The following is a 27,850-nucleotide window of genomic DNA, read 5'->3' as shown; positions in this document are numbered from 1 at the left end:
TTGTAGATGACTTCACACATTCAGAGAGCAGGAAGGAAGCCGAGCTGCTCTCATTTTGTGTTCCGTGGGGCAGCTGCAAATCCAACCTCATTATCTCAGGAGCACTCAGAGACCCGAAAATGACCCCCCAAACTCCCCCTGAGCCCCCCAAATGCTGCTGCTTCAACATCAAGACAGCAACAGTGGCCCTGGGGATCTTCCACATGGTGAGTCCTGCACGGGGGACAGGGAGGCAGGAAAACAGAGGTGGAACCTCTCCAGGAGGGTGCATTGTTGTGGTTCACAGGGTTCCCTGACACTGGAATGTTCTCTGTTCCCAAGAGGAAAAACCCAATGAGTTTAGAGGGATGAACAAAAGGTGAGGGGGGACAGGGAGAAGTGGAATTTGCTGCACTGGGAGGGGTTTTGAACAATTTTTTCCTGGCTCTGCCAATTGCAGCTCAGGGAAACTCGCTCTGCTTCCTGATTTTCTGCTCAGTGCAGGAGCTCCTACCTGAGTGTATCCAGAGCCTGCTGGGTGGGAATGGGCAGCCCTGGCAGTGGGAATGTGGGAATGGGGCACCGGAGGGATTTGGGAGCAGGACAAGCAGAGGGTGATGGGCAGTGCTGCCTCCTCTGGGTCTCTTTTGGTTTCCATTGGGATCATGGCCGTGTCTAGAAGCTGCTCAGGGCAGGGATGGCAGAGCACAACAGCCTGGAGACCCCTCTCTCCCACGCTCCTGGTGGCACTGAGGAGCTTTAGGTGTTTTCAACCGTCCTGAGGATGTGGTTTCTTGCATGGCTGGGTTATTAAAATAAACCCCGTGCTGCCCTGGCTGTGCACAGTCATGGTTTGGGAGCCCTCGGGGTGGTAACGGGGCTGGGACAGGTTCCTGGGACAGCAGAGGGGGAGCTGGGCACCTGCAGAAATCCTGGGATCAGCAGCTGTGGCATGGGAAGGACATTCCATGGTCTCCCCACAGCTCTGGGTGTGCACAGTCAGGGTTTTGGGCCCTTGGGGTGATACTGGGGCTCTCAGCACTCCTTGCCCAGCAGAGGGGACTGGGGAGAGCTGCAGCCTGCAGAAATCCCATGGGAATGGCAGCTGTGGCACAGGAAGGACATTCCAAGGTCCAAGAGCTGTACCATCCCTCTTGCCCTTGGAAAACAGGGTGATTTTTGGATAGGTCTTGTCATACTTTAAGAGCTGTCACACAATACCCATCATTTCTACCCCTGCCTCTTCTCTCCCTTTCTGATGGTGCAGCTGCAGCTGGGCAGGGGGAGGGAAAGGGAGAAGGGATTTATACCTTGGCTGATTTGCTCCACCAGTGCTGGGGCCTTGGGTCAGGATAAATTCCTGCTGCAGGTGCCAGGGATGAATCCCAGCCATGCTGGGTGACAGCAGTCCCACCAAAGAGCTCTCAGGCTCTGTGGCAAGGTCTTCTCCTCCCATAAATCAGCTCTGCCTCGCTGCTGATCTCTTCAGAGACAACTGGAATAAATCCTGGGTGCTCTGGAACAGACAGGGAAGGAGGGGGGGAGTGAGGAGAGTGTGATCAGCAAAGCTCCATGGTGTGGGGAGGTGATCTGCAGGTGACTTTCAAAGACAGCACTGGGGAGCTTGTCCTGCTCCTCAGGCCTCGAGGTGTTTGACAGAGAGATTTAAGGTCGGGGCTGGAAACCTGCTCCAGTGCAGGAACAGAATTCCCTTCCTGCTGCTCCTTGATTGGAGCCAGAGGAGCCTCGGGAAGCAGCGTCTGCACCTGGTCTGGCCTCAGCTGCACTCCAGCTCCTCTTTTAGCAGCTCTGTAACTCACAGAGCAGAAATTCCCCTCTGGAGCCCTCCCAGGCCCTGTCCTCACCTCTGGACATGACTCAGGTGAACTCAGAGGGATTCACTGAGCTCTCACCAGGCTCGGCTGACCCAGGGGCCCCACGGAGCCTGAGCTGCTTCCCCTGGAGCAGCTCAACCAAGGAGGCAGCAGGAGAAGATGAAATGTGAAAGGGAACCAGATGAGAACTCAAAGCTCTCCTCACTTCACCCTCGGCTGCCACAAGAGCCACTCAGAAATTCAAGACAGAAAAGGAGAAGCTCTGACAGGGCAGCGTTTTTGGGTGGTGCTCCTTGTGCTGGTGTCCCCAGAACACCCCAGCACCCAGAGCACCCTGTCCCTGTCCCTGTCCTTGTCCCTGTCTCTATCCCTGTCCCTGTCCCCGTCTCTGTCCCTGTCTCTGTCCCTGTCCCTGTCTCTGTCCCTGTCCCTGTCCCTGTTCCTGTCTCCAGGGGCCCCTGTTCCTCAGGCCTTCAAGCTCCCCTGGCAGAAACCCCTCCTGTGAAGCAGCAGAGGAGCAGCCTCGCACCAGGGCCATGTGCACAAAGATAAATCACCTGGAGATCAGTCAAGCTGCAAATATTTCAGAAAAAGAAAACTGGCACAAGGTGACCTCAAAGAGCAGTTTAACCCCACTGCAGCTGCAGCAGGATTGTCCCAGGGAATGGGGGCTCTGTGTGTCAGATTCTGCCTTCAAGACACCCTAATTTATCTCCCTTGATTTAATGACTGGATTTATCTCAGTCCTACATTATTTCAGCATATCATGGAATCCCAGAATGCCCTGAGCTGGAAGGGACCCACAGGGATGATCAATCCCAAACCCAAACCCTGCCCAGAGCCCCCAGCAAGCCCAGCCTGGGCATCCCTGGAGCTCTGGCAGCCTCGGGGCCGTGCCCATTCCCTGGGCAGCCTGGGCAGTGCCCAGCACCCTCTGGGGGAAGAGCCTTGCCCTGAGCTCCAGCCTGAGCTGCCCTGGCCCAGCTCCAGCTGTTCATTTTCTGAGGATTCAAATTTCTTCCACCCAGAAATGTGAAGCTCCTTTTACAGACAAGCAGCCACAAAAGTTCCAGCTCGAGGAGATCAGGGATGAGGGGCTGGAGAGGGGCTGGGAATGGAGCACCTGGAAGTGAAATCCTCTATTTTAAACCTGCATTTGTCCTGCTGTGGCATTGCAAAGGGAAACGGAACTGGGTATTTTTCTGTGTGAAATGAGAAATTTTTGGTTCCTGCTGGAGCTGAGCAGTGGATCTGCAGTGGGAGCAGCTGAGCAAGGAGTGCAGGGCAGGCCCCACATCCATCCTCCTCTGCCTTCCCCCAAAAGGCTCCTCTGCAGAGGGTTCATCCCTTGGATGTGCATTCCCTGCAGGAATAAGGAAGGCTCCCCATCCCAGCGTGCCAAAGGCAGCTGCTGCAGAGGTGTCCTGTGCCAGCCTGGCTCTCCGTGCCAAGGGAAAGGCCTGGAGGTCTCTGCCTGCTCACAGCTCAGGGCTTCTTTCTTTCTACACAAAATAGAAAAATTTAAACCAACTTTTGCCTTAAAAGTCTCCTGAATCTCCCAGGCTGGGCTGGGGTTTCCTGCCATGTCCTTATCTTGTGTGACTGCACTTGGGCTGTGTGGCTCACTTCCTCCAGAAAGGAAACCAGGGCCTTGTTCTTCTCTGGCACACATCAGAGAGGGCTCCTCATGCTCAGCTTCAGCCTCCAGATCTGCTGGATGGCATGGGGGAATTTGGGGTTTGCTGTCCTGCTCTCACCCACTCCTTCAGAACAAAACTGATATTAAGGGCCCAGCTCATCCCTTTTGCTCAGGCCTCCTTTTAAGTGGAACCTGAAAAAGCCATTTCTGCCCGTATTTCCCAAGCTGGCAATTGAGGGGTTGGACCAACAGCAGAAATAAAGGAAGCAAAATGTGTTTGGGAGCCTGAACACAAAACCTCTCAGCCACCTTGCAGTCAGGTGTGATCTCCATGTGTCTTCATTAAGAGATCCCTCTCCTCCCAAGGGGCACCAGCAGCTGTAAAGACACTTTGGATCGATGCAATTTCATCCTTGACAGGGTTCAGAGCTGCCCTGGGAGCTGAAATGCTGTTCCATTAAGCTGAACTCGTGTTAACTTTGTCGTGTCCTCGTGTAATGAGATCTGGATATTCCTCCTTTTGCTGCCAGCTCATGAGCAAATTGCAAAGTTCATTTACTTACTTGGAAAAAAGGCAAGACAGCAGAGTGACTCTTGAACGAGCTGGTATCAGACAGGCCCAGGGAAAACCTGACACATCCTTCTTTCTCGCTCAGACTCTGGACAGGATTTTAAATTGAGAGGGACAGGGTGGACAGGGGCTCCCAGTCCCCTCAGAGCGTGGCTTGGTGGGTGCCACAGTTCTGGGAGCTGCAGCTGGGGGCTCAGAAAGTTGATGAATTCGGTTTGAAATTATTTCTAGGTCTTCTGCAGCTGACACAGAGGCAGAGGGAGGGGCTGTGCTCAGCTCCTGTCACCTCCCAGCCTCCCTTCCCCCTTTCTGGGCAAGGCAGAGCCTTCCCTCCCATAGCTCCTTTGCAAGCACAGCTCCCCTGGCTGGGCATCCAGCTGCCCAAAGTGTGTCTGGATCCCTCTGGCATCCCCATCCTCTGCCCAGCCCAGCCCGTGCAGCAGCTGGCTCTGTGCTGCTCCAGCAGCCCCAGTTTGCAAACACAAGCCCAGACCACAGCGGTGCCACTTCCTCCTCGCCCACGGTGCTGCTCAGGCTGTGGTTGAAGTGAAAGGTTGGTGCAGCTCTGGTGGAAAAATCGTTTCATCTCTGCCCGAGCTGGTGCTGATGTGGGTGGCAGATAGGGCCTGGCTTCTGCATCACTGCGGGGCAGAGGGCTCGGGGTCACGGAGAGGGGCAGCTGGAGGGACCCCAGGGGGTCACTGGTGCCACCCCCTGCTCCAGCAGGGCCATCCCAGAGCTCAGGGCACAGCAGAGTGTCCCTGTGGCTCTGGAATGTCCCAGGGAGGAGACTCCAGCCCCTCTCTGGGCTCTGCTCAGGGCTGGCACTGCCCAGGGCAGCTCTGCCTCCTGGGCAGGGGCAGCTCCTGGACTCAGGCCCTGCCCGTGGCTCTGGGGCCATGGCTGGGCCTGGAGCAGAGCCTGGGGCTGCTCTGAGCCCTGCACACAGGGACAGACAGGGACAGACAGACAGGGACACACAGGGACACACAGGGACACACAGGGACACACAGGGACAGACAGACAGGGACACACAGGGACAGACAGGGACACACAGGGACAGACAGACAGGGACACACAGGGACAGACACACAGGGACAGACAGACAGGGACACACAGACAGGGACACACAGGGACACACAGGGACAGACAGACAGGGACACACAGGGACAGACACACAGGGACAGACAGACAGGGACAGACAGGGACACACAGGGACACACAGGGACACACAGGGACAGACAGACAGGGACACACAGGGATGGACAGAGCAGCTGTGGCTGCCCCTGGATCTCTGGGAGTGCCCAAGGCCAGGCTGGACAGGCCAGGAGCAGCCTGTGACAGTGGGAAGTGTCCCTGCCCATGGCAGGGGTGGGATGGGATGAGTTTTCCAATCCCTTCCAGCCCATGGGCAAATCCCTTCCAATGTGGGCAATGGTTCCCAGGTTTCCCATGGAGCAATATTCCCAAATATTCCTGTGGATGGGTTGGAGGCTGCTCTGCTCAGCTCAGCCCCCAGTGCAGGGTGCAGACCCCATCCTGCAGAGCTTTCCCAGGAAATGATCCAGCAGGGAATACCCCAGCAAGTTCCATCCTTTCTGGGATTCCCTGATTCCATGGAGATCTCCTAAGCTGGGCTCAGACATTCCTGGCTGAGTGCAGAAGTTCAGGGCCAGGACTGAGCCCACAGCTCTGGACCTCCCTCCATCTCTCAGCTCATTAAACTCCAGACAGAACGAGCCCTGGAGGCTGGGGTTTGATGGTCCACTTGGAAAACTTGGGGAAAATCATTCCAGTTCAATGTGAAAAAAGAACATTTGGAGATTTTCCTCAAATAATAAAAGAAGGAAAGTGATGGTTTGTCAGTGGAGTGGCACAGCTGCACTTACAGGGAGATCTTTCATCTCTTTTGTGTTTCTTTTTACTCTTTGGAATACTGGTGTTGCATTTTCCTCAACTCTGGAGCAAAAGGGAATTTCCAAACACAAAACCAGGATAAAAACCATTGAAACAAAACTCACTGCCTCTGTCATTTCTCCATCTTCCTTCTGCTGGCAGTTAAATCCAAAATATTCATAAACTGATAATTGTTGTCTCAGAACTTCCTGGGATTTAAACCCTTTGTGTTTGGCTCACTTGGAGACTCGTCCATCCAGCATCCCCTGGAAATAAATTCACTGCTGGGAATTTGGGCCAAGGCCCCTGAATTGTGTTCTTTGCTTTGTTCTTCAGGTCATGAGTGTCCTGCTGCTGATTGAGTATTCCCTGGAGGTGGCCAACGGGAAGGGCTTCTGCAAAGACCTGGACAAGGATTACTACAGAATTGGTGGGTCCTGGGAATGCTGGGAAGCAGCTGAGGGGCAGGGAGGGATCCCTCAGTCTTGCATTGCTCCCTCTGCTTTTTCCATCAAAGAGTTTGGAATTCTGGTCAAAAGCTCAGGAAGGAATTTGGCTCTGTTTGGGGTTTGCTTTAGGCCAGGGCTGTGTTGGAGATCAGTGTGGAGCCCAGAGAAATTTTTATTTCAGAGGATCAGTCCAAACTCTGCAGCACTCACAGAGTCCTTCAGCTCCCTCTGGAATCTCCTGGGATTCCCCTGGCAATCCTGGTTTCCCTTCCTCTCCCTTTTCCCCAGGTGTGGATCATTCCAGCCTCACACACACTCCTGACTTCCTTCACATTCTGGCCATTTCCAGGGAAACACTGAAGTGTCCCAGAACTCCTCAATGGAGAGAGGGGACAAATCACACCCCATATTGATCCCGTGGACGTGTGGGCTGTGGGAGACTGCCACCAGCACCTCAACATGCCTCCATGCCGTGGAGCCATTCCCATGGAACCATTCCCATAGAGCCATTCTCATGGAGCCATTGCCATGGAACCATTCTCATGGAGCCATTCCCATGGAACCATTCCCATGGAGCCATTGCCATGGAGCCATTGCCATGGAGCCATTCCCATAGAGCCATTCCTGTGGAACCATTCCTGTGGAACCACTCCCATGGAGCCATTGCCATGGACCCATTGCCATGGGGCCATTTGCATGGAGCCATTCCCATGGAGCCATTCCCATAGAGCCATTGCTCTGGAGCCATTCCCATAGAGCCATAGCTATGGAGCCATTCCCATAGAGCCATTCCCATAGAGCCATTCCCATGGAGCCATTGCCATGGAACCATTGCCATGGAGCCATTTGCATGGAGCCATTGCCATGGAACCATTCCTGTGGAACCATTCCCATGGAGCCATTGCCATGGAGCCGTTCCCATGGGACCATTGCCATGGAACCATTCCTATGGAGCCACTCCCATTGGAGCCATTTCCATGGGTCCATCCCCATGGAGCCATTCCCATGGAGCCATTCCATGAGCCATTGCCATGGAACCAATCCCATGGAGCCATTCCCATGGGACCATTCCCATGGGACCATCCCCATGGAGCCATTTCCATGGAGCCATTCCAATGGAGCCATTCTCATGGGAGCCATCCCCATGGAGCCATCCCCATGGAGCCATCCCCATGGAGCCATCCCCATGGAACCAATCCCATGGAGCCATTCCTGTGGATCTCCTGCCTCTCAGCTGGACAGAGCCACACCACCCCTTCCTCCCCCTGTGACCCCCATTCCCAGATTTTCCCAGCCCCTGGTGTATTTTTCCAGAACATTGGTGGCTGCAAGAGGCAGCCAAGCTGTCCCGTAGCTCACAATTCCTCAAGGATTGAATTTCTCCAGAAGGATCCAGCTCAGATCCTTGAAAAGACCCAGAGCTGTCTCATGAGGTGCCATCTAAAAACCAAAGCCCTCAAATATTGCCCAACCAGGATGTTCTGCCAGAGCTGTCTGGAAACAAGTGCAGGGGGGGTTTTCCTTTCTTGAGTCATTTTCTGTCAAAAACCACAAGCTGAGAGAACCCTGGGAGCAAAATCAGGAAGCCAGGCCCCCTCCCTGCCCCGTGCATGCCCATGGAGGGAAAACACAACCCCTGGTAGGCAGGAATTGCTGTTCCCTGGTTTTCCAGAGGCTGTTCCTGGGCCAAAAACTCCCTGTACGTGGAGGAAAAGGAGATTGAGTACAGGTTCCTGCACATTGTTCCACAGGACAGGAGTCCGAAATAGGGTAAAGCACCACACCAGGAATAGGTACTGCCTGGTGAAGGTATAAAAACTGGCTTCAGTTTTTTCCAAGGAAAAATGCACACTGGGATCCCCCAGGGATGTTTGACATCAGGACTCAAAGGTTTGGTTCATCCAACACAATCATGGAGTGTCTGGATTGGAATGGACATAAATCACCTGGTTCCAAGGGGAAGGGCATCAGCAGTGAGCAAAAAATGGGAATTTGGGTGAGTCCTGCTGATAGGAACCCGAGCAAGGGGCAGGGCAATGGTTCCCACATTTCCCATGGAGAAATATTCCCAAATATTCCTGTGGATGGGTTGGAGGCTACTCTGCTCAGCTCAGCCCCCAGTTCAGGGTGGAAACCCCTTCCTGCAGTGCAAACCCTTCATGCAGAGCTTTCCCAGGAAATGACCCAGCAGGGAATGACCCAGCAGGGAATGATCCAGCAGGCTCCAGAGCTAGGGCTGGGAACAGCACAAGGAAACCAGGAGCATCCATCCATCATCCATCCATCCATCCATCCATCCATCCATCCATCCATCCATCATCCATCCATCCATCCATCCCCCATCCATCCATCCATCCATCCATCCATCCATCCATCCATCCATCATCCATCCATCCCCATCCATCCATCCATCATCCATCCATCCATCCATCCATCCATCCATCCATCCATCCATCATCCATCCATCCATCCATCCATCCATCCATCCATCATCCATCCATCCCCATCCATCCATCCATCATCCATCCATCCATCCATCCATCCATCATCCATCCATCATCCATCCATCATCCATCCATCATCCATCCATCCATCCATCCATCCATCCATCCATCCATCCATCATCCATCCATCCATCCATCCATCATCCATCCATCATCCATCCATCATCCATCCATCCATCATCCATCCATCCCCATCCATCCATCCATCCATCCATCCATCCATCATCCATCCATCATCCATCCATCATCCATCCATCCATCATCCATCCATCCCCATCCATCCATCCATCATCCATCCATCCATACATCCATCCATCCATCCATCCATCCATCCATCCATCCATCATCCATCCATCATCCATCCATCATCCATCCATCCATCCATCCATCCATCCATCCATCCATCCATCCATCCCCCATCCATCATCCATCCATCCATCCATCCATCCATCCATCCATCCATCCATCCATCATCCATCATCCATCCATCCCCATCCATCCATCCATCCATCCATCCATCCATCCATCCATCCATCATCCATCCATCCATCATCCATCCATCCATCATCCATCCATCATCCATCCATCATCCATCCATCATCCATCCATCATCCATCCATCCATCCATCCATCCATCCATCCATCCATCCCCCATCCATCATCCATCCATCCATCCATCCATCCATCCATCCATCCATCCATCATCCATCCATCATCCATCATCCATCCATCCCCATCCATCATCCATCCATCATCCATCCATCCATCATCCATCCATCCATCCATCATCCATCCATCCATCCATCCATCCATCCCCCATCCATCATCCATCCATCCATCCATCCATCCATCCATCCATCCATCATCCATCCATCATCCATCATCCATCCATCCCCATCCATCATCCATCCATCATCCATCCATCCATCATCCATCCATCCATCCATCCATCATCCATCCATCCATCATCCATCCATCATCCATCCATCCATCCATCATCCATCCCTCCATCCATCCCTCCATCCATCCATCATCCATCCATCCATCCATCCATCCATCCATCCATCCATTCCTGTAAAATGTGTTCCCACTTCCATTTTTTGATGGGAATTGAAGAACTTGATGCAAGTGTGACCTCAAGGGTTTCCTTCCTCTTTCAGGGTTTGGTTTTTGGTTTGGGTTGGGTTGGTGTTTTTATTTTTTTCATGTTTGTACATTTGGAAGTTCTGTTTGTTTGTTTGACTTTCTGTTTTTGTTTGGTTGCTTTTTGTTTATTTGGGGTATTTATTTGTTTGTATATTTGGGCTTTTGTTTGCTTGGATTTTTTGGTTTTGCTTTTTGGGGTTTTTTGTTTGTTGGTTTGGGGTTATGTTCCTTTGGGGTTTTTGTTTGCTTGTGTGTTTGGGTTTTTTGTTTGTTGGGGTTTTTGTTTCCTTGAATTTTTTGGTTTTGTTTTTTGGAGTTTTTTCATTTGTTGATTTGGGGTTTTGTTTGTTTGGATTTTTGTTTGTTTGTTTGGATTTTTGTTTTTGTTTTGTTTTGTTTTTGTTGTTCGTTGGTTTGGATTCTTGTTTGTTTGGGGTTTTGTTTGTGTTTTTGTTTGGCTTATTGTTTGTTTGGGGATTTTTGTTTTGTTTGTTTGGAGGGGGGTGGGGATTTTTTTTGTTGCATTTTTTGGGTTTTTGTCCATGGCACCAACCCACCCCTGCTGCCAGCAGGGAGGATGACTCTGTTGCCTGGGAACAAACAGGAGGCAGCCAGCTCATGGAAAGTTGTTTTCCCTTCATTTTCCTTTTCTTTCCATCCCTTTGTGTTTGTGGGGGATTTGTTTGGGGGGGTTTATTCCAGGTTCTGCTTGGAAAATCCAGCTGGGCAATTAGCTGGCAATGGCTGCTTCCCAATTAATTAGGGATCCTGCCAGAGAGCTGGAGCAGGAGCCCATGAGGAGAGAGAGGCAGGAAAATGTGGCTGTGCTGGACCCCAGAAAATCCTGGGATAAGGAGGGAAATCCTCTCTGGACAAACTCCTGAGTGCTGGTGCTGGTCAAAACCCAGGGAAAAACCTTGGGAGATTGGGTTTAATGGGATTGGGACTGGCTCCTTTAGGGAGAAGTCTTGGGGAGATTGGGTTTTAATGGGATTGGGATTGGCTCCTTTAGGGAAAAAGTCTTGGGGAGATTGGGTTTTAATGGGATTGGGATTGGCTCCTTTAGGGACTAGGTTTTGGCAGATTGGGCTTTAATGGGATTGGTTCCTTTAGGGAAAAGGCTTTGGGAGCCTGGTTTTTAATGGGATTGGGATTGGGATTGGGATTGGCTCCTTCAGGACTGGTCTCACAAAGGCTGAGTCTGGCTCCTTTTTAAAGATCTGTTTTGGGTTTAGGCTGTTCCCTGTTAATCTTTGGCTCTTTGTGCACCACATGCCAGCATTGGTTCCACTCCCCTGCTCCTCAAAGTTGGGGTTGTTGTTCTGCCTTGGAATTCCAATTGGAATTCCCTTTCCCACACCCGTGGGAGCAGAAGGAAAGCAGCATTGGCTGCCTTTGGAGGGAGCTGCCCTTTGTGTTCCTGATTTTCTCCAGGAGACAAAGCCCTTTCCCCCTCTCCTCGGGGTTTGCTGGGTTTGGGGGTTCTCTCTTCATTGTTTAAGGAGATTTCTTCCTCCTCTGGGTCTCAATTCCCACAGCCTGGGGAGGAGCAGCCATCACAGAGCAGTCATCAGAGCCACGATTTCCTTTCCTACCTTGGGATATTGTGAGCTCAGGGGTCTCAATGTTGTGTTTAATGGATTTATGTTTAATTATTTTATATTTGCTGGATTGTTGATCCCAGTCCCATCCCAGCATTGTTCTGAATTCATGGAATGAATCACTTTAATCAATTTATATTTTTATAAATTTATATTTCTATTAATTGATCACTTTAAATTACTTCTATTGTTCTGAATTCATGGAATCCAGACTTTATAATCTGCTCTGGAGAATGACATCAAGGCCACGCTTTCCTTTCCTGCTCAGGATATTGTGCTCTCAGAGCTCTCAGTGCTGAGTTTAATGGGGTTTGTGTTTAATCACTTCATATTTACTGAATTATTGATCCCAGTCCCACCCAGTGCTGCTCTGAATTCACTGGGGTTTTAGCAGGTAATGAGGAAAATCCTTTTCCTTGCTTTGCACCATCGCAGCCCTCCTTTCCTGGTGCAGGGTGGGTGGAGAATTTGGATCATTCCCTGTATCCCACCCCTCCAGATGGCTCCAGTCCCCCCAGAGATCAGCGTTTTTGGTTCCTGGGGGTTTGCAGCTTCCCCAGAGCCTGAGGAAGGAAGAGGCTCCTCGTGCTGGGGGGAGGAAGTGCTGGGCAGGGCTTTGCTCACTGAAATTTCCCATCAGCAAAGCTCATTTCTGGAGGAGACAGCAGGGGAATTGAAAATCTCTTTTGTATCAATTGAAATGAATTTGAATTGCATTTAAATGAACTCTGTCAGCAGAGGGAGGATGGGAGGGGTGGCACCGCTGCTGCCACCTGCCCAGATGTGGCTCAGGAAGGTTTTCAGCAAACCTGGAATTGTTCCAGAGCTTCTCAGTGACATTTTTAGTCCTTTCTGGAGCTGGGGGTAAATTTGAATCACTTTACTCTAGGTGAAATCTTTGCATTTCCCCCTAAACACAGCAAATGTCCAAATTCTGATAAAGTTATCTTTGTTGGGGTCACCTGCCTGAAAAGCAGGGACAGACAGGTTCCTCTGCCTTGACTTCTTAGGAATTATTTTATCCTCTTGGCAACAAAAAAAAACCCCAAAACCAAAACAAAACAAATAAACACCCCCCAAAAAAACAAAACAAAAAACCAAAAACCAACCAACTAAAAATAAATATATTTAATTACGAAATATTCACTGAAATAAAGAATATCCACTTCTAGAAAGGGAATAAAGGATGAATTGGGGTCTGCCCAAGCACTGAAATCTTCCCCCACCAAAGGTCCAGGTGAACACTCCGAGCTGGGGGAGATGGAGATGAATTTTCCTGGGGAAAAAAGGGTGATTTGGAGCAGTTAAGGATTTCAGAGCAGCTGGAATGTGGTAGGGATTCTACAGGCACAATTCCCAGAGTTCTTTATGAAAACAGTGGTGGGGTGATGGATAAAACAGAGTTTGGCACTGGATTTATTCATGGTTGTGTGGAATATCCTCAGCTGGAAGGGCCTCCCAAGGACCATCAGTCCTGTGCACCTATGGGAAGGATCAGCTGTTTAAAAAAAAAAAAAACAGAAAAATTAAAACTTTGGCTCATTTCTAGCAGAATTAAACCTTTCTTGAAGCACTTAGGAATTGAAGAACCCAAACTGGCCAGTGCTGATTTAAACCCAGGTGAAACAGAAGGAAAGGAGTTGGAGGAAGCTCTGGGAAAGGTTATGCAGAGACAGATAAAAAAAGCAGCAGGGTTTTGCCTCTGGAGAGGTGAATCAGCAGCAGGGCAGGCTGTGATTCCAGGAGGGAAAGCTGCTTCCAGGCAAAGGTTGAGCAGGAACTCTGTGGATAGAAAACATCACCCCCTGCACCCACAGCAGCTGCCAAAAATCACCCTAAAGCCCCTCCCATGGCATTTTGAGGTGTCCCCTGCACCCCGAAGCTGCAGAGCTGGGGGAGAGATCCCCCGACCCTCCCAAGGGTGGAAATTCCTGCTCTTCTCTGAGAGCTTCTGAAGCTCCTTCAGCATTTCACTGCTGGTTCCTTTATCTGCCTTTCAGCCTCTAAAGAATTTCCAGCTCAGAGCTATGAGCCAAAAGCCCTCTGGGTTTTTTTATTTCTTCATTTTGTAGCCTGGGGTATTTAACATTTCAGGCCTTGGTTCCCTCAAGCTCAAAACCCACAGTGCCTGATGGATACAGGAACTTCATAGAGAGATAAAAATGGGTGTAAAAATGGAAAAGAGGGTTAATTCCAGCTGTGTGGCAATAATTCCTGCACAGACACAATTCTTTGTGCCAGGTTGAACCCTCCCTTAGGGGTGTGATGGAGTTGGGACATCTTTTGGGGATGTGGTGATTCATTTTATAATTTTTATCCTTTTCAGCTGATATCACCACCAGTTTCCTGCTGATCCTCATGTTGTTTGTCATCAGCTTCCACCTCCTGCTCGGGGTGCTCAAGGTACGTTCCCCACAAATGACACTCAGGGTTTGGATGGTGATCACTGGAATTGTGGTCAAAAAAAGCAGGAAAACCTCCCAGAATCACACAGGGGGAAAAAGGCAGATAAAAATCCCAGAATCACAAAATCACATAGACAAAAAAGGCAGATAGAAATCCCAGAATCACATAATCACACAGGAAAAAAGGCAGATAAAAATCCCAGAATCACAGAATCACATAGGGAAAAAAGGTAGATAAAAATCCCAGAATCACACAGGAAGAAAAGGCAGATAGAAATCCCAGAATCACAAAAATCACACAGGAAAAAAGGCAGATAAAAATCCCAGAATCATATGAGAAAAAAAGATAAAATTCCCAGAGTCACACAGGGTAAAAAAGACAGATAAAATTCCCAGAATCACTCAAAGAAAAAAGGCAGATTAAAATCCCAGAATCACACAGGAAGAAAAGGCAGATAAAAATCCCAGAATCACAAAATCACATTAAAAAAAGGCAGATAGAAATCCCAGAATCCCAGAATCCCACAGGAAAAAAGGCAGATAAAAATCCCAGAATCACAGAATCACATAGGGAAAAAAGGTAGATAAAAATCCCAGAATCACACAGGGATAAAAGGCAGATAGAAATCCCAGAATCACAAAAATCACACAGGAAAAAAGGCAGATAAAAATCCCAGAATCATATGGGAAAAAAAGATAAAATTCCCAGAGTCACACAGGATAAAAAAGACAGATAAAAATCCCAGAATCACACAGGAACAAAAGGCAGATTAAAATCCCAGAATCAGACATTTAAAAAAAAAAAGGCAGATAGAGATCCCAGAATCACAAAATCACACAGGAAAAAAGGCAGGTGAAAATGTCTTCTGGTTCCAGAGGGGGAGAGGGACGGGTTTGAAGCCTCAAGTTCCTGGGAAAAGCTTCAAACACCCAGATCTACCAAATCTGGGCAGCATTTCCATCAGGGCCATGTTTGATGTCAAAGGAAGGAGATTTTATGATTTAGAAAGGTTTTCTTGCCTCATTTCCTTGCCCTGTTGCAAGTCAGAGAGAACTGTCACTGTGAGAGAACTGTGGGGACTCATTTCCCAGGGCAGGAGGAGGAACGGCCAGGCCTGGGGCTGGAAATCCCAGGAATCTGAACCCAGTTCTCCCTCTGCACAGGTGAACTTCAGGGACAGTGGGATGACAGCTCTGATGGGAAGTGCCAATGTCACGGAGTGAGAATTCACAGGAATTCTCCAAAGGGGTGAAAAAAAATCAGCTCTGATCATTTTCTCTGGATCGGTTGTCACTGAAATCAGAAATTCCAGGGAAGTGTTAATTCTTGGAGCACTATCTAAGGTGCCAGCTGGTCTCATTTCCCACTTGGAATGGAAATAACCATTATATATCATGGTTATATAATAAATAACTAGCACTGCTTTTCCCCCTCAGATGAGGGAGCGGCTCCTGATCCCCTTCCTGGCTCTGCAAGTCATCGATTTCCTCCTGAGCCTCCTGACCATGTTCAGCTCCTACATCCAAGTGCCAGCCATCATCTCCATGTCCTCCCTGGGCCACACGGTGGGTGACAGCTCCTCCTCCTTGTTGGAACCCTGGTCACTGAGAATTCCAGGCTTTCTGTGCTGCCAGGGACTGACCCCCAGAGAACACTGCACTGACCTGAGGCTGTGGAGAAGCTTCCAGAATGGAATGACAGAGCTGGGATTGTGGGTGTGGAGTTTGGATAGAAGTGGAATCACATCACAGGGTGGGAGACATAAAGTCTTAGAATATCGTAATTGATATAAAGCAAGATGGAGGTTTTGGGGCAGAGGCTGATCCTCCTTCTCCTTCTCCTTCTCCTTCTCCTTCTCCTTCTCCTTCTCCTTCTCCTTCTCCTTCTCCTTCTCCTTCTCCTTCTCCTTCTCCTTCTCCTTCTCCTTCTCCTTCTCCTTCTCCTTCTCCTTCTCCTTCTCCTTCTCCTCCATGGGTTTGGGTGGTTTTGTGTAATTGGATAAAAAGTCCCCATTGCAGGGCATGGGTGGTTGATTATTGGGTTAAAAGTAAAAAAAAAACTGTGTCATTTCTTAACTGGACAGTTTATCCTTCAAAGGCCTTGTAGAAAGAGACAGGGCTCCATTTTCAGTGTGTGAGAGTGAAGTGCTGCAGAACTCAGGGTTTGTGGGACTGTGACAGAGATAAGAACTAACAAATATCTGAGTCCAAATGAGAAACACCATCTCACAATTTAACCCCAAAACTGGCAGAAAAGAAGCAAAGATTCCTCACCTTCTGGGGGCTCCTGGCTTTTCTGAGGTGGGGAATGCATGGAATGGAGGATCCTTCCCTTGGGGTGTGGTTCTTCATGGAATCATTGAGGTTGGAATGAAGGATCTTTACCCCAGGCTATATGGTTTGTCATGGAATCCTTTAGGTTGGAAAATACATTTAGGGTCCTGGAAGGTTGGAATAAAGGATTATTATCTTGGGCTGTGGTTCTGCATGGAATCCTTTAGGATGGAAAAGACCTGTAGGATCCTGGAAGGTTGGAATGAAGGATCACCACCCTGTGCCGTGGTTCTTCATGAAACCATTTAGTTTGGAATAAAGGATCATTACCTTGGGCTGCAATTCTTCATGGAATAATTTAGGGTGGAAAACACCTTTAGGATTCTGGAAGGTCAGAATGAAGGATCATTACCTTGAGCAGTGGTTTGTCATGGAATCCTTTAGTTTGGAATAAAGGATCATTATCTTGGACTACAATTCTTCATGGAATCATTTAGAGTAGAAAAGACCTTCAGAATCCTGGAAGGTTGGAATAAAGGATCATAATCTTGGGCTGTGGTTTGTCATGGAATCCTTTAGGATGGAAAATACATTTAGGGTCCTGGAAGGTTGGAATCAAGGTTGGTTACTCTGGGCTGTGGTTCTGCATGGAATCCTTTAGGTTGGAGTAAAGGATGGTTACCCTGGGGCTGTGGCTCTTCATGGAATCCTTTAGGATGGAAAAGACCTTTAGGATCTTGGAAGGTTGGAATGAAGAGTCATTGCCTTGGGCTGGGGTTCTGCATGGAATCCTTTAGGTTGGAGTAAAGGATCATTATCTTGGGCTGTGGTTTGTCATGGAATCATTTAAGGTGGAAAACACCTTTAGGATCCTGGAAGGTTGGAATAAAGGATCGTTATCTTGGGCTGTGGTTTGTCATGGAATCCTTTAGTTTGGAAAAGACTTTTAGGATCCTGAACCCAGATGTGAGGTGGTTTCTCCTGGCTAGACAGGATGCAATCCTTGGAGGCTGAAGGAAAGCAGTGGCAGCTGGGATATTTATCTTCCCCTGTCCTGAAATGTTGATTTTCTCCTGGCTTTGAGGGAGGTGGCTCTGGGTGTGGCCCCAGCAGGAAGGGTTTGCTGGTGACACCTCAGGTTCAGCTTTTCTGTTTTTCAGGTTCTGTTCTGCTTTAGTGTGTGGGTCTGGGTTCACATTATGGGATGGTGAGCTCTGTGCACAGAGCAGGGAGACAAAACAATTCCTGCTCCAGCTGGGCACCAAGGACAAATGATCCAAATCTCAGCCCAGGAGCACAAACCCCGTGGGCTGGAGAGAGAAAAACAAGCAGGGTGGGACTGCAGGGGCTAAAGCTGGAATGGGACAATGAACTGCAAGATGCAAATGGAGCAGAACTGATCCAAGGGAGAGACCCCGTGCCCGGCCGTGCATTTTGGGACCATTCTGGTTCATCTTGGGTGCAGCCCTGGCTGGGCTCTGGTGCTGCCCAAGGTGGATCCATTGAGGCCTTTGAATAAATCCCTGCTTTATTCTTTAGTTCTGTCCAGTCTCTGTTCTAGGTCAGCCTTCCCAAGGCATCACTGGAGACAAACTGACATTGTCACTGCCCTGGCCAGAGGCTTCTCTGGAGCTCGGATGAAGCCCCACAGTTTGCTCACTCTCTGGGCCAGCAGAAGGGAAGCTTTGGGCTGAATTTAAGGGAATGTAGTGGTTTAGACTCCATGTGAACCAGCCACAGGCTCTGTGTAAAGTGTGAATAATGTGCAGAAGTGACCCAACCCTGTGATTGTAACCCAATTCCTGTCCCCTCAGCAGGGCCACTCCAGGACTCCCCTGCTGGCGCTGCAGCTGCTGGATTTCTGCCTGAGCATCCTCACCCTGTGCAGCTCCTACATGGAGGTGCCCACCTTCCTCAGCCTCAAGCCTGTGGAGAGCGGGGTAGGTCTGGAGCCAGCTCTGCTCATTTCCCACCCTGGAACTCCTCTAAATTCCCATTCCATGGCTGTGCAGCTCCTCTGGAGCATCCAGAACTGCTCAGCCTGACAACAAAGAGGATTTTCTGTGTTCTCCCCAGCACTGCTCCTGACTGACAGCTCCCGTGTTCCTTAAAGATACACCTTGTTTCTCCTTGTAGGAATCTGATGGATGCAAATTGTGGAGCTGCTGGCATGAAAAATGCCTCAAATTTCATCTTTATTAAACAGTCATATTTAATATTTAATAATATTTAGTAAGTCCCACCCCAGTGTTGTTATGAACAGATGGAATCATCACATTCCTAGGGAAGAACGGAGACACTGATCTGAGGCCCTGGGATCACGGTCCCAAGTTTCTCCCTCCAGAGAAAAAAACAGGAAAATCCCAGGCTGGTGGCAAAAGTGGAAATTAAAATTTTAAGAGTTCATTTAAACAGGGCTTTGCCCAGGGAGTGTAAACAGCAGGTGGAAAACAACATCCCTGTGATCCTGCTGCCAGTGAAAATCCCTCATTCCTTGCTCTGCCTGAACCCTGAACCCCTCTCTGAGGGCGCCCCTGGCAGAGGGAATGAGTGCTCTGGGCTGAGACCTGAGTGGTTTGGGCTGAGACCTTCTCCCTTTTCCCCCAGGGCTCTCTGCCCGCCCTGGAGAAGCTGCCAGCAGAGGAATATGCCAAAGTGATGATCACCTTCACCATCGCCTTCGTGGCTGTGCTCGTCCTCAAGGTAAAAGGCTCTGAACTGAGGCTTCCCCAGGAAACTCAGCTTTAATTCTCTCCCAGATCTGCCCTGTTGGGCTCTCCTTGGGTGTGGGAAACTTTGAGATGAGAAATGCTGATGTAGAAATGCCATGGAATAGGGCAGATGCTGTTGAGAGAGGAATGGAACTGGGAACAAGTTTCAAAGAATGGCCTGGCAAATAAGGCTGGATACTTTGGAGAAACAGAACTGTGAAAGATGCATTGTAGTGGGACCCATGAGGGGTAATTTTAGATGATTGGCTTTAAGGCATTTACAGCACAGTGTGGCTAAAGCTGATAAGCCAAGAAAGGCTTGTAATATATTTATTAATTAGGAAATAGCTGGCTTCTGATTGTGATGGTGTGAATTATAACATCTGTATTGTCTCACCCCTCACATGAGACTGAAAATAGAATAAAACTTTTTAAAACACCTCTCAGTTACCCCATCTCTAGGTCAGAAAAAAGCTTAATCTGACACTCGGGCACAGTGGGAGCTGCGCCTCCATGTGCACATTTATCCAAATCCCTGCCTTTGCTCCTCTCTGTGAGTTACCAAGCAAAATCCCTCTTACAGCCCCAAATTATCACTGTCCATTCCTGTCTAGAAGGAGAAAAAGGTTGAAAAAAACCACAGCAAAGTGCTCTGCTGTAAAGTGCCCAAATAAATGAGATTATTGAGCAGCAGGTGAGATCTTTCACGGGGTGAGTGGCTGTGTCCTCTCTGATGGGAGCAGGGTTCTCCACCCTGACACTCCCAAAGTTCATTAAAGCCAGGAGCTAAACCCTGCTGGTGCCTCAGGAAGCTCCACTAGAGAGGAGTTGTATTCTTTTATTGCTTCAGTGGCTCAGAGAAGTGATTTTTCACCTTCAGCCCCATGAAGAAAACCAGAATCTTGCAGGTGCTTGGACAGAAAGTGCTGCTTGTAAGCTGGAAACCATTTTATATTCCGAGCCCTCCAGGTGGGCCAGATAAGCCAGTGGGGAGTGGAGAGTTTTGTGTGGATGCATTTCAAACATGGCTTTAAAATCTCTTTTAATATTTGCATGGAGTGTGCAGCTGGAGTGAAGATAACCCCGAGCCCCAGCTGGCAGGAATCTCCCTGACCTGGCACATGGATTCAGTGGAATTTTCCACAGCTTTACCCACAAAATGCTGGAATTTCAATGGGGTTTTGTGCTGGGGTTGTAGCAGGAGGGGTGGGGTGGGATAATAAAACCCCAAAAAGCCATCAGGACCCCCATCCTTTCATCCCAGTGCCAATCCTTCTCTTCTTCCATGGGTAAAATCCCATGGAATTCTCTCCCTGCAGCCTCCTGGCCCAGGGCAGCATGGGGTTGGTTCTGCATTATCTGTGGTGGCAGAATCAGTTCAAAATTCCATGGAAAAAATATTCCAAGGGCAGTGTGGGGCTGGGTCTTTGCTGCTTGTAGGGCTCTGACAGGATCTGTTGTTCAAAATTCCTTGGACAAATTCTTCCAAGGGCAGTGTGATGCTGCCATTAGGGCAACTCCACTCTGCAGCCATGAGTGATCCTAAATCCATGGGGTGGGGTGGGCTGGAGGCACCTTTGGGTTCATCTCACTGCCACTGTCCCAGATGCTCCAGCCTGGCCTTGGACACTTCCAGGGGTGGCAGGTGGGCAAATATTCCACAATAATTTGTGGGATATAATAATTCCACAATAATCTTTATCTCACTTTGGAGTCATAAAGACCTCCAGCACCACGGGGATAAAAAAGCAGAAATTAAGGGGAATAAAATATTCCTTGTGATTTTGATTTATTTTAAAACCAAAATTGGGAAGTGCATTCCTTGTTGTATGATTTTAATTTATTTCAAAATCAAAATGGGGAAATGCATTCCTTTGTTGTATGATTTTGATGTATTTTAACACCAAAATCAAGGAATGTAGTCCTTCATTGAGTGATTTTTATATATGTCAAAACCAAAATTGAGGAATGCATTCCTCTGTTGTATGATTTTTTTCAAAACAAAAATCAGAGAATGAAGTCCTTTGTATGATTTTATTTCAAAACCAAAATCAAGGAGTGCATTCCTTCATGAGTGATTTTTATTTATGTCAAAACCAAAATTGAGGAATGCATTCCTTTGTTGTATGATTTTATTTTCAAAACCAAAATCAGGGAATAAAATCCTTTGTATGATTTTACTTCAAAACCAAAATCAAGGAATGCATTCCTTTGTTGAGTGATTTTTATATACTTCAAAAGCAAAATTGAGGAATGCATTCCTCTGTTGTACGATTTTATTTCAAAGCCAAAATCAGGGAATAATGAAGTCCTTTGTATGATTTTATTTCAAAACCAAAATTAGAGAGTGCATTATTTTTCTGTGTAGTTTTTATTTGAAAACTAAAATCAGGAAGTGCATTCCTTTGCTGTGTAGTTTTTATTCATTTCTTAGATTTATTTTTCAGATTTTTCAGATTTCTGGGTTTTTTCCCCATGGATGAGTGGAGGTTTCTGCCCAGTTTCTATGGCAGCTCCAGGTTTGCTCCCTGCATGAAGAGGCTTTGGAAGCAGGAAGGGTTTTGCAACATTCCCAAAAGATGCCCAAAGTCTGGATTTGCCTCCGATCTCTGCAATGTCGAGATGGATTTTTTCACCTCAGATATTTCATTCATTTGTTTCTCTTTCTCTTGGCTTGGGGCCAGCACAAAGAGCCCTCATTGTCCTGGGCATGCTCAGCTGCACAGCCCTGCTTTGGGATCTGTGGCTCCCTGTGTTCCCTGGAAATCCCAACTGCTCCCAGCGCCTTCCCAGGCCAACACAAACACCAGGCACACGACTGGTGCTGCTCAGAGCAGGGAAAATATTGATTTAACAGGGCCAGCCCCACAGACCCCGCTTATTTCCCTGGGCCACAGCCCCTCAATCAGCCCTTTTTCCTCAGAAATGGATAAATATCCATTTATTGCATGGATAAATATCCATTTATTGCATGGATAAACCCGTGGGGTGCCAGGAGGTCCTGTCAGGGAAGTGCAAAAATGGGATTTTGCTGAATGAAGGGATTTTTGGGGCAATCCTTGGATCTCTGTGGTGCCTCTGGTGCTTTCCTGAGGCATCAGACTTTGTAATTTGCTATGAAAAATGGCATCAAGACCACGATTTCCTTTCCTACCTGGGGATATTGTGATCTCAGAGGTGTCTAATGTTGAGTTTTTAATGGATTTTATGTTTAATCCTTTTATATTTACTGGATTATTTATCCCAGTCCCATTATTTTATGTTTAATCATTTTATATTTACTGGATTTCCAGTCCCACCTCAGTGTTTTGAATTCATGGAATCCAGACTTCATAATCTGCTCAGAAAAATGGCATCAAAGCCACAATTTCCTTTCCTACCTAGGGATATTGTGATCTCAGGGGTGTCCAGTGTTGTGTTTTAATGGATTTTATGTTTAATCCCTTTATATTTAGTGGATTATTGATCCCAGTCCCATCCCAGAGTTGGAATGGGATTATTTTATGTTTAATCATTCTATATTTACTGGATTTCCAGTCCCACCTCAGTGTGTTGAATTCACAGAATCCAGACTTCATAACCTGCTCTGGAAAATGACATCAAAGCCACGATTTCCTTTCCTAACCTGGGATATTGTGATCTCAGAGGTCTCAATGTTGTGTTTTAATGGATTTTATGATGAATCACTTTATATTTACTGGATTGTTGATCCCAGTCCCATTATTTTATGTTTAATCATTTTTTATTTTACTGGATTTCCAGTCCCACCTCAGTGTTTTGAATTCATAGAATCCAGACTTCATAACCTGCTCCAAAAAAGTGGCATCAAAACCACAATTTCCTTTCCTGCCTTGGGATATTGTGATATCAGAGGTCTCAATGTTGTGTTTTAATGGATTTTATGTTTAATCACTTTTTATTTACTTACTTATTTATTTTATTGATTCCCGTCCCATCCCAGTGTTCTTCTAAATTCATGGAATGAATCACTTTAATCAATTTATATTTTTATAAATTTCTATTTCTATTAATGAATCACTTTATATTACTTTTATTTTTCTGAATTCATGGAATCCAGACTTTATAATCTGCTCTGGAAAATGACATCAAGGCCATGCTTTCCTTTCCTGCTCAGGATATTGTGCTCTCAGAGCTCTCAGTGCTGAGTTGAATGGGGTTTGTGTTTAATCACTTCATATTTACTGAATTATTGATCCCAGTCCCACCCAGTGCTGTTCTGAATTCATGGAATCATCACATTCCCAGGGAAGGATGGAGACTCTGATTTAAGGCCCTGGGATCGTGGTCCCAAACTTCTCTCTCCCAAGAAAAGAGCAGGAAAATCCCAGGCTGGTGGCAAAAGGGGAAATGCCCTTTTTGCCCTGCAGTGCCATGGGAAAATGCCCTTTTCCTTCCCTTTTCCCTCTTTTCCAGGCCTACATGTTCAAGTGTGTCCTGAGCTGCTTCAAGTTCATCAAAGCCAGCAGGAGGGAGGAGGTGAAAGTGGAGCCACACGCAGTGGAAAAGGTGAGGAAAAGTGAATTTGCCCCTGAAAGTGGAGCCAAAACAGTGGAAAAGGTGAGGAAAAGTGAATTACCCCTGAAAGTGGAGCCAAAACAGTGGAAAAGGTGAGGAAAAGTGAATTACCCCTGAAAGTGGAGCCAAAACAGTGGAAAAGGTGAGGAAAAGTGAATTACCCCTGAAAGTGGAGCCAAAACAGTGGAAAAGATGAGAAAAAATTAATTTATTCCTGGAAGTGGAGCCACAGGCAGTGGAAAAGTGAGTTTTCTCTGGGATAACCCAGCCCTGCAGCTCTGCCAGCAGAATTCCTACAGCAAAGGGATCAGCCAAAATTTCCCCAGGAATTGCACTTCCTCTTCCACAAGAAGTGGAAAAGGGGCATAAAAGTGAATTTATTCCTGAAAATGGACTCATAAGCAGTGGGAGAGGTGAGAAAGGTGAATTTATTCCGTGAACAGGAATCCTCCAGACTGGTGATCCTTATCTCTGCTTTTTTGGGATCTGAGAGAATTTCCAACCCTTTAAATCCCCAGTAGCAAGTGGTAATAATCAGCTTTTAATTACAATATATCCATTTAATTTTACTTCTTTATTTTCTGCATAAAATCTTTAAAGTCAATGTGCAAAGAAGGTGAAAGTCAGGCACAGCAGATAAATGGGAATGGATTCCCTGTGATCCCTGACCCAGGAATTTGGGGGCAATTCCAGTGGGACTTTGGTTTCCATAGCTAAAAGTGTTTAAAATCAGCTTTTTCTTCACTTTTCTTCTGAGACGATGGGATTTTCAGTGTTGTATGGATGGGTGGGACATGGAATACTGGGGGATAGGGAATGGTGAGGGATAGGGAATGCTGGGGGATGGAATGCTGGGGGATGGAATGCTGAGGGTAGGGAATGCTGAGGGTAGGGAATGCTGAAGGATAGGGAATGCCGAGGGGATGGAATGATGGGGGTAGGGAATGCTGAGGAATGGGAATGCTGAGGAATATGGAATGCTGAGGGTAGGGAATGCTAAAGGGATGGAATGCTGAGGGTAGGGAATGCTGAGGGGATGGAATGATGGGGGTAGGGAATGCTGAGGAATGGGGAATGGTGAGGGATAGGGAATGGTGAGGGATAGGGAATGGTGAGGGATAGGGAATGGTGAGGGATGTGGAATGGTGAGGGATAGGGAATGCTGAGGGATGGGGAATGCTGAGGGATAGGGAATGGTGAGGGATAGGGAATGGTGAGGGGATGGAATGATGGGGGTAGGGAATGCTGAGGAATGGGGAATGGTGAGGGATAGGGAATGGTGAGGGATAGGGAATGCTGAGGGATGGAATGCTGAGGGTAGGGAATGCTGAGGACAGGGAATACTGAGAAATGTGGAATGCTGAGGGGATGGAATGCTGAGGGGATAGGGAATGGTGAGGAATGTGGAATGCTGAGGGATAGGGAATGGTGAGGGATAGGGAATGGTGAGGGATAGGGAATGGTGAGGAATGGGGAATGCTGAGGGATAGGGAATGCTGAGGGATAGGGAATGGTGAGGGATAGGGAATGGTGAGGAATGGGGAATGCTGAGGGATAGGGAATGGTGAGGGTAGGGAATGCTGAGGGATAGGGAATGCTGAGGGTAGGGAATACTGGGGGATGTGGAATGGTGAGGGATAGGGAATGGTGAGGGATAGGGAATGCTGAGGGATAGGGAATGGTGAGGGTAGGGAATGCTGAGGGATAGGGAATGCTGAGGGATGTGGAATGCTGAGGGATAGGGAATGCTGAGGACAGGGAATGCTGAGGGGATAGGGAATGCTGAGGGGATAGGGAATGGTGAGGAATGGGGAATGCTGAGGGTAGGGAATGCTGAGGACAGGGAATGCTGAGGCATAGGGAATGCTGAGGGATGGGGAATGCTGAGGCATAGGGAATGCTGAGGCATAGGGAATGCTGAGAGGATAGGGAATGCTGAGGAATGTGGAATAATGAGGGGATAGGGAATGCTGAGGGATGGGGAATGCTGAGGGTAGGGAATGCTGAGGCATAGGGAATGCTGAGGGATGGGGAATGCTGTGGTTTGGCTTTTATCTCAGCCAATCTGCTGGGCCCTCCCTTGCCAGCAGCAGTGCCCCAGCTGTGCCCCTCCACAAAATTCCTCAGCTTTCCTTGGGAATGAGGCTGGGATTCTGCACATTCTGGAGCCTTGGGCTATTCATTGTCCAGGGAATGGGGGCAGCACTGGCACAAGGTGCATCCAAACCCTGCTGGATTTCTGCCCTTTGTGCCCTAAATCCCAAGCAGTTCTTTGTCCCTGCTTGGAACCAGGCAGAGGAACCATGATTTGCAGAAAAAAACAACTCTACAATGTGTAAAAGTTGTAAAGTTGGTCTGATTTCTTTCAGGGTTGGACACATGTGGGATAGCTCCCCCAAAGGACACGTGTACCTCTGAGAATTCCTGAGTCTAGTTTATCCCCTAACCTGTTGCATATGCATAAAGTTTCACGATAGGTTCATGCATATTTATTTCCTAGCCCCATTTAATATTAAAACTGTCTTATCAGTTTTTATGAGCCTGTGCAGCTCTCTAGTAACATCGCTGTGTCTGCAACTCAGCTTTAGTTTTCTTTTTAAGGTCAGTGGGGCCCCTCCTTATCTCTCTTTAGATTAGAAACTTGTATTTTTTTAAGTAACTTTAGGTTTTTTTGGTTTTTTTTTCTGTAGGTTTTTTATGAGCACAGTAAGTTAGTAGATTAAATACATTTAGCAAGCTATTGACTAAAAAAGTTGAAACAGCACTTTTCAGCTGAATCTAAAATTAGTTTCTACTTTAAGTTCAATTTCTAACTCCTAATGAACTCCAGGATGAATTCCCTGCGATCCCATAACCTTTGATCTCTTCCAGGCCGTGCTGCCATCCTATGAGGAAGCCCTGGAATTGCCTTCCAAGGATTGTCCCCCTCCCTACGTGGCCATCTGAGCCCAGCCTGGGGGAGCTGACCCTGGGTGCTGCTGCTGCCTCTCCCAGCAGAGCCCCAGTGCTCACCCAGAGCAGTTCCCAGCCTTTCCCAGCCACATCCTGCCAGGGAACTGCTGGAGTCTTGTCCTGCTCTGGCACCCCAACTTCCTGACCCTGGCACCTCAATTCCTGACTCTGGCACCTTGATTTCCTGACCCTGTCACCTCAATTTCCTGGTTCTGGCACCCCAAGTTCCTGACTCTGGCACCCCAAATTTCTGATTCTGGAACCCCAATTTCCTGACTCTGGCACCTTGATTTCCTGACCCTGTCACCTCAATTTTCTGGTTCTGGCACCCCAAGTTCCTGACTCAGGCACCCCAAATTCCTGATTCTGGAACCCCAATTTCCTGACCCTGTCACCTCAATTTCCTGGTTCTGGCACCCCAAGTTCCTGACTCTGGCACCCCCATTTCCTGACTCTGGCACCCCAAGTTCCTGACTCTGGCACCCCCATTTCCTGACTCTGGCACCCCAATTTCCTGACTCTGGCTCTGGTTGCCATCCCTGGAATCTGGGATTTGGCTGCTGTGGGTGCAGGGCTGGCCTGAGCCCTGCCAGCTTTGCCCTGTGCCATGGTGGCTCTCCTCTGGCTGAGCAGGGAAACCTTTAGCAAGTGGGATTAAGGGATGGTCCTGGTTTAGGGCAACTTTGGGAGAAAAACTTCTAAAGAGGTTTCTTCTAGAAAAACAAATTCAAGTGGTTCCTCCCCTAACTGGCTCAGGAAAAATATTTCCTTGAGAAAAGTGGGAAAAAACTGTTTATTTAATAGGCAAAGCATTCATCAGCACAAAAAATTAACAATATTAAACAACAAAACTTCTTGCCACTCCAAAAGAGATGACAAACTCAGAAAAGTCCCCTTGGTGGGTTGGCTCAGTCCCCTATCAGTCCCTCTGGCCAAAATGGAAAATGGAAATGTTCCATGGAAATGGAAATGTTCCATGGAAATGGAAATGTTCCATGGGACGTGGAAGGAAAATGGAAATGCTCCATGGAAATGGAAATGTTCCATGGGACATGGAAACGTTCAATGGGACATGGAAATCCCATGTCAAACTATGACAGGGGTGAACAGGGAAGGAATTTTCTCTTGGGATAACCCAGCCCTGCAGCTCCTCCAGCAGAATTCCTACGGCAAAGGGATCAGCCAAAAATTCCCCAGGAATTGCAGCTCTCACCCTGTCTGCTTGTGGTGATTGACACAACCCAGAATATCCAGCTCTGCCATTTCATACCTGAGTGGGTGCATTTTTCTGTGCTTTTATGTCACTTGGAAGATGAGTTTCAATTAAAATAAAAATGTTAATGGCTTCCAAA

General features: G+C 48.1%; 1 protein-coding gene across 1 annotated transcript; it reads left to right on the top strand.

Annotated features, from left to right (window-relative positions):
* On the top strand, positions 1-27,850 carry LAPTM5 (lysosomal protein transmembrane 5). The gene is made up of 8 exons (XM_071453110.1): positions 1-206; positions 6,257-6,350; positions 13,947-14,023; positions 15,463-15,591; positions 18,114-18,239; positions 18,907-19,002; positions 23,445-23,537; positions 26,418-27,850. Exons 1-8 carry the CDS (start codon positions 120-122, stop codon positions 26,490-26,492), a joined length of 777 nt encoding a protein of 258 aa, XP_071309211.1. The 5' UTR covers positions 1-119; the 3' UTR covers positions 26,493-27,850.

Source organism: Agelaius tricolor, unplaced genomic scaffold (assembly GCF_023055355.1).
Source record: "Agelaius tricolor isolate 1412-34295 unplaced genomic scaffold, bAgeTri1.0.p SCAF_36, whole genome shotgun sequence".
In the NCBI taxonomy this organism is placed as follows: Eukaryota; Metazoa; Chordata; class Aves; order Passeriformes; family Icteridae; genus Agelaius; species Agelaius tricolor.
This window is presented reverse-complemented; position numbering and strand designations above follow the sequence as displayed.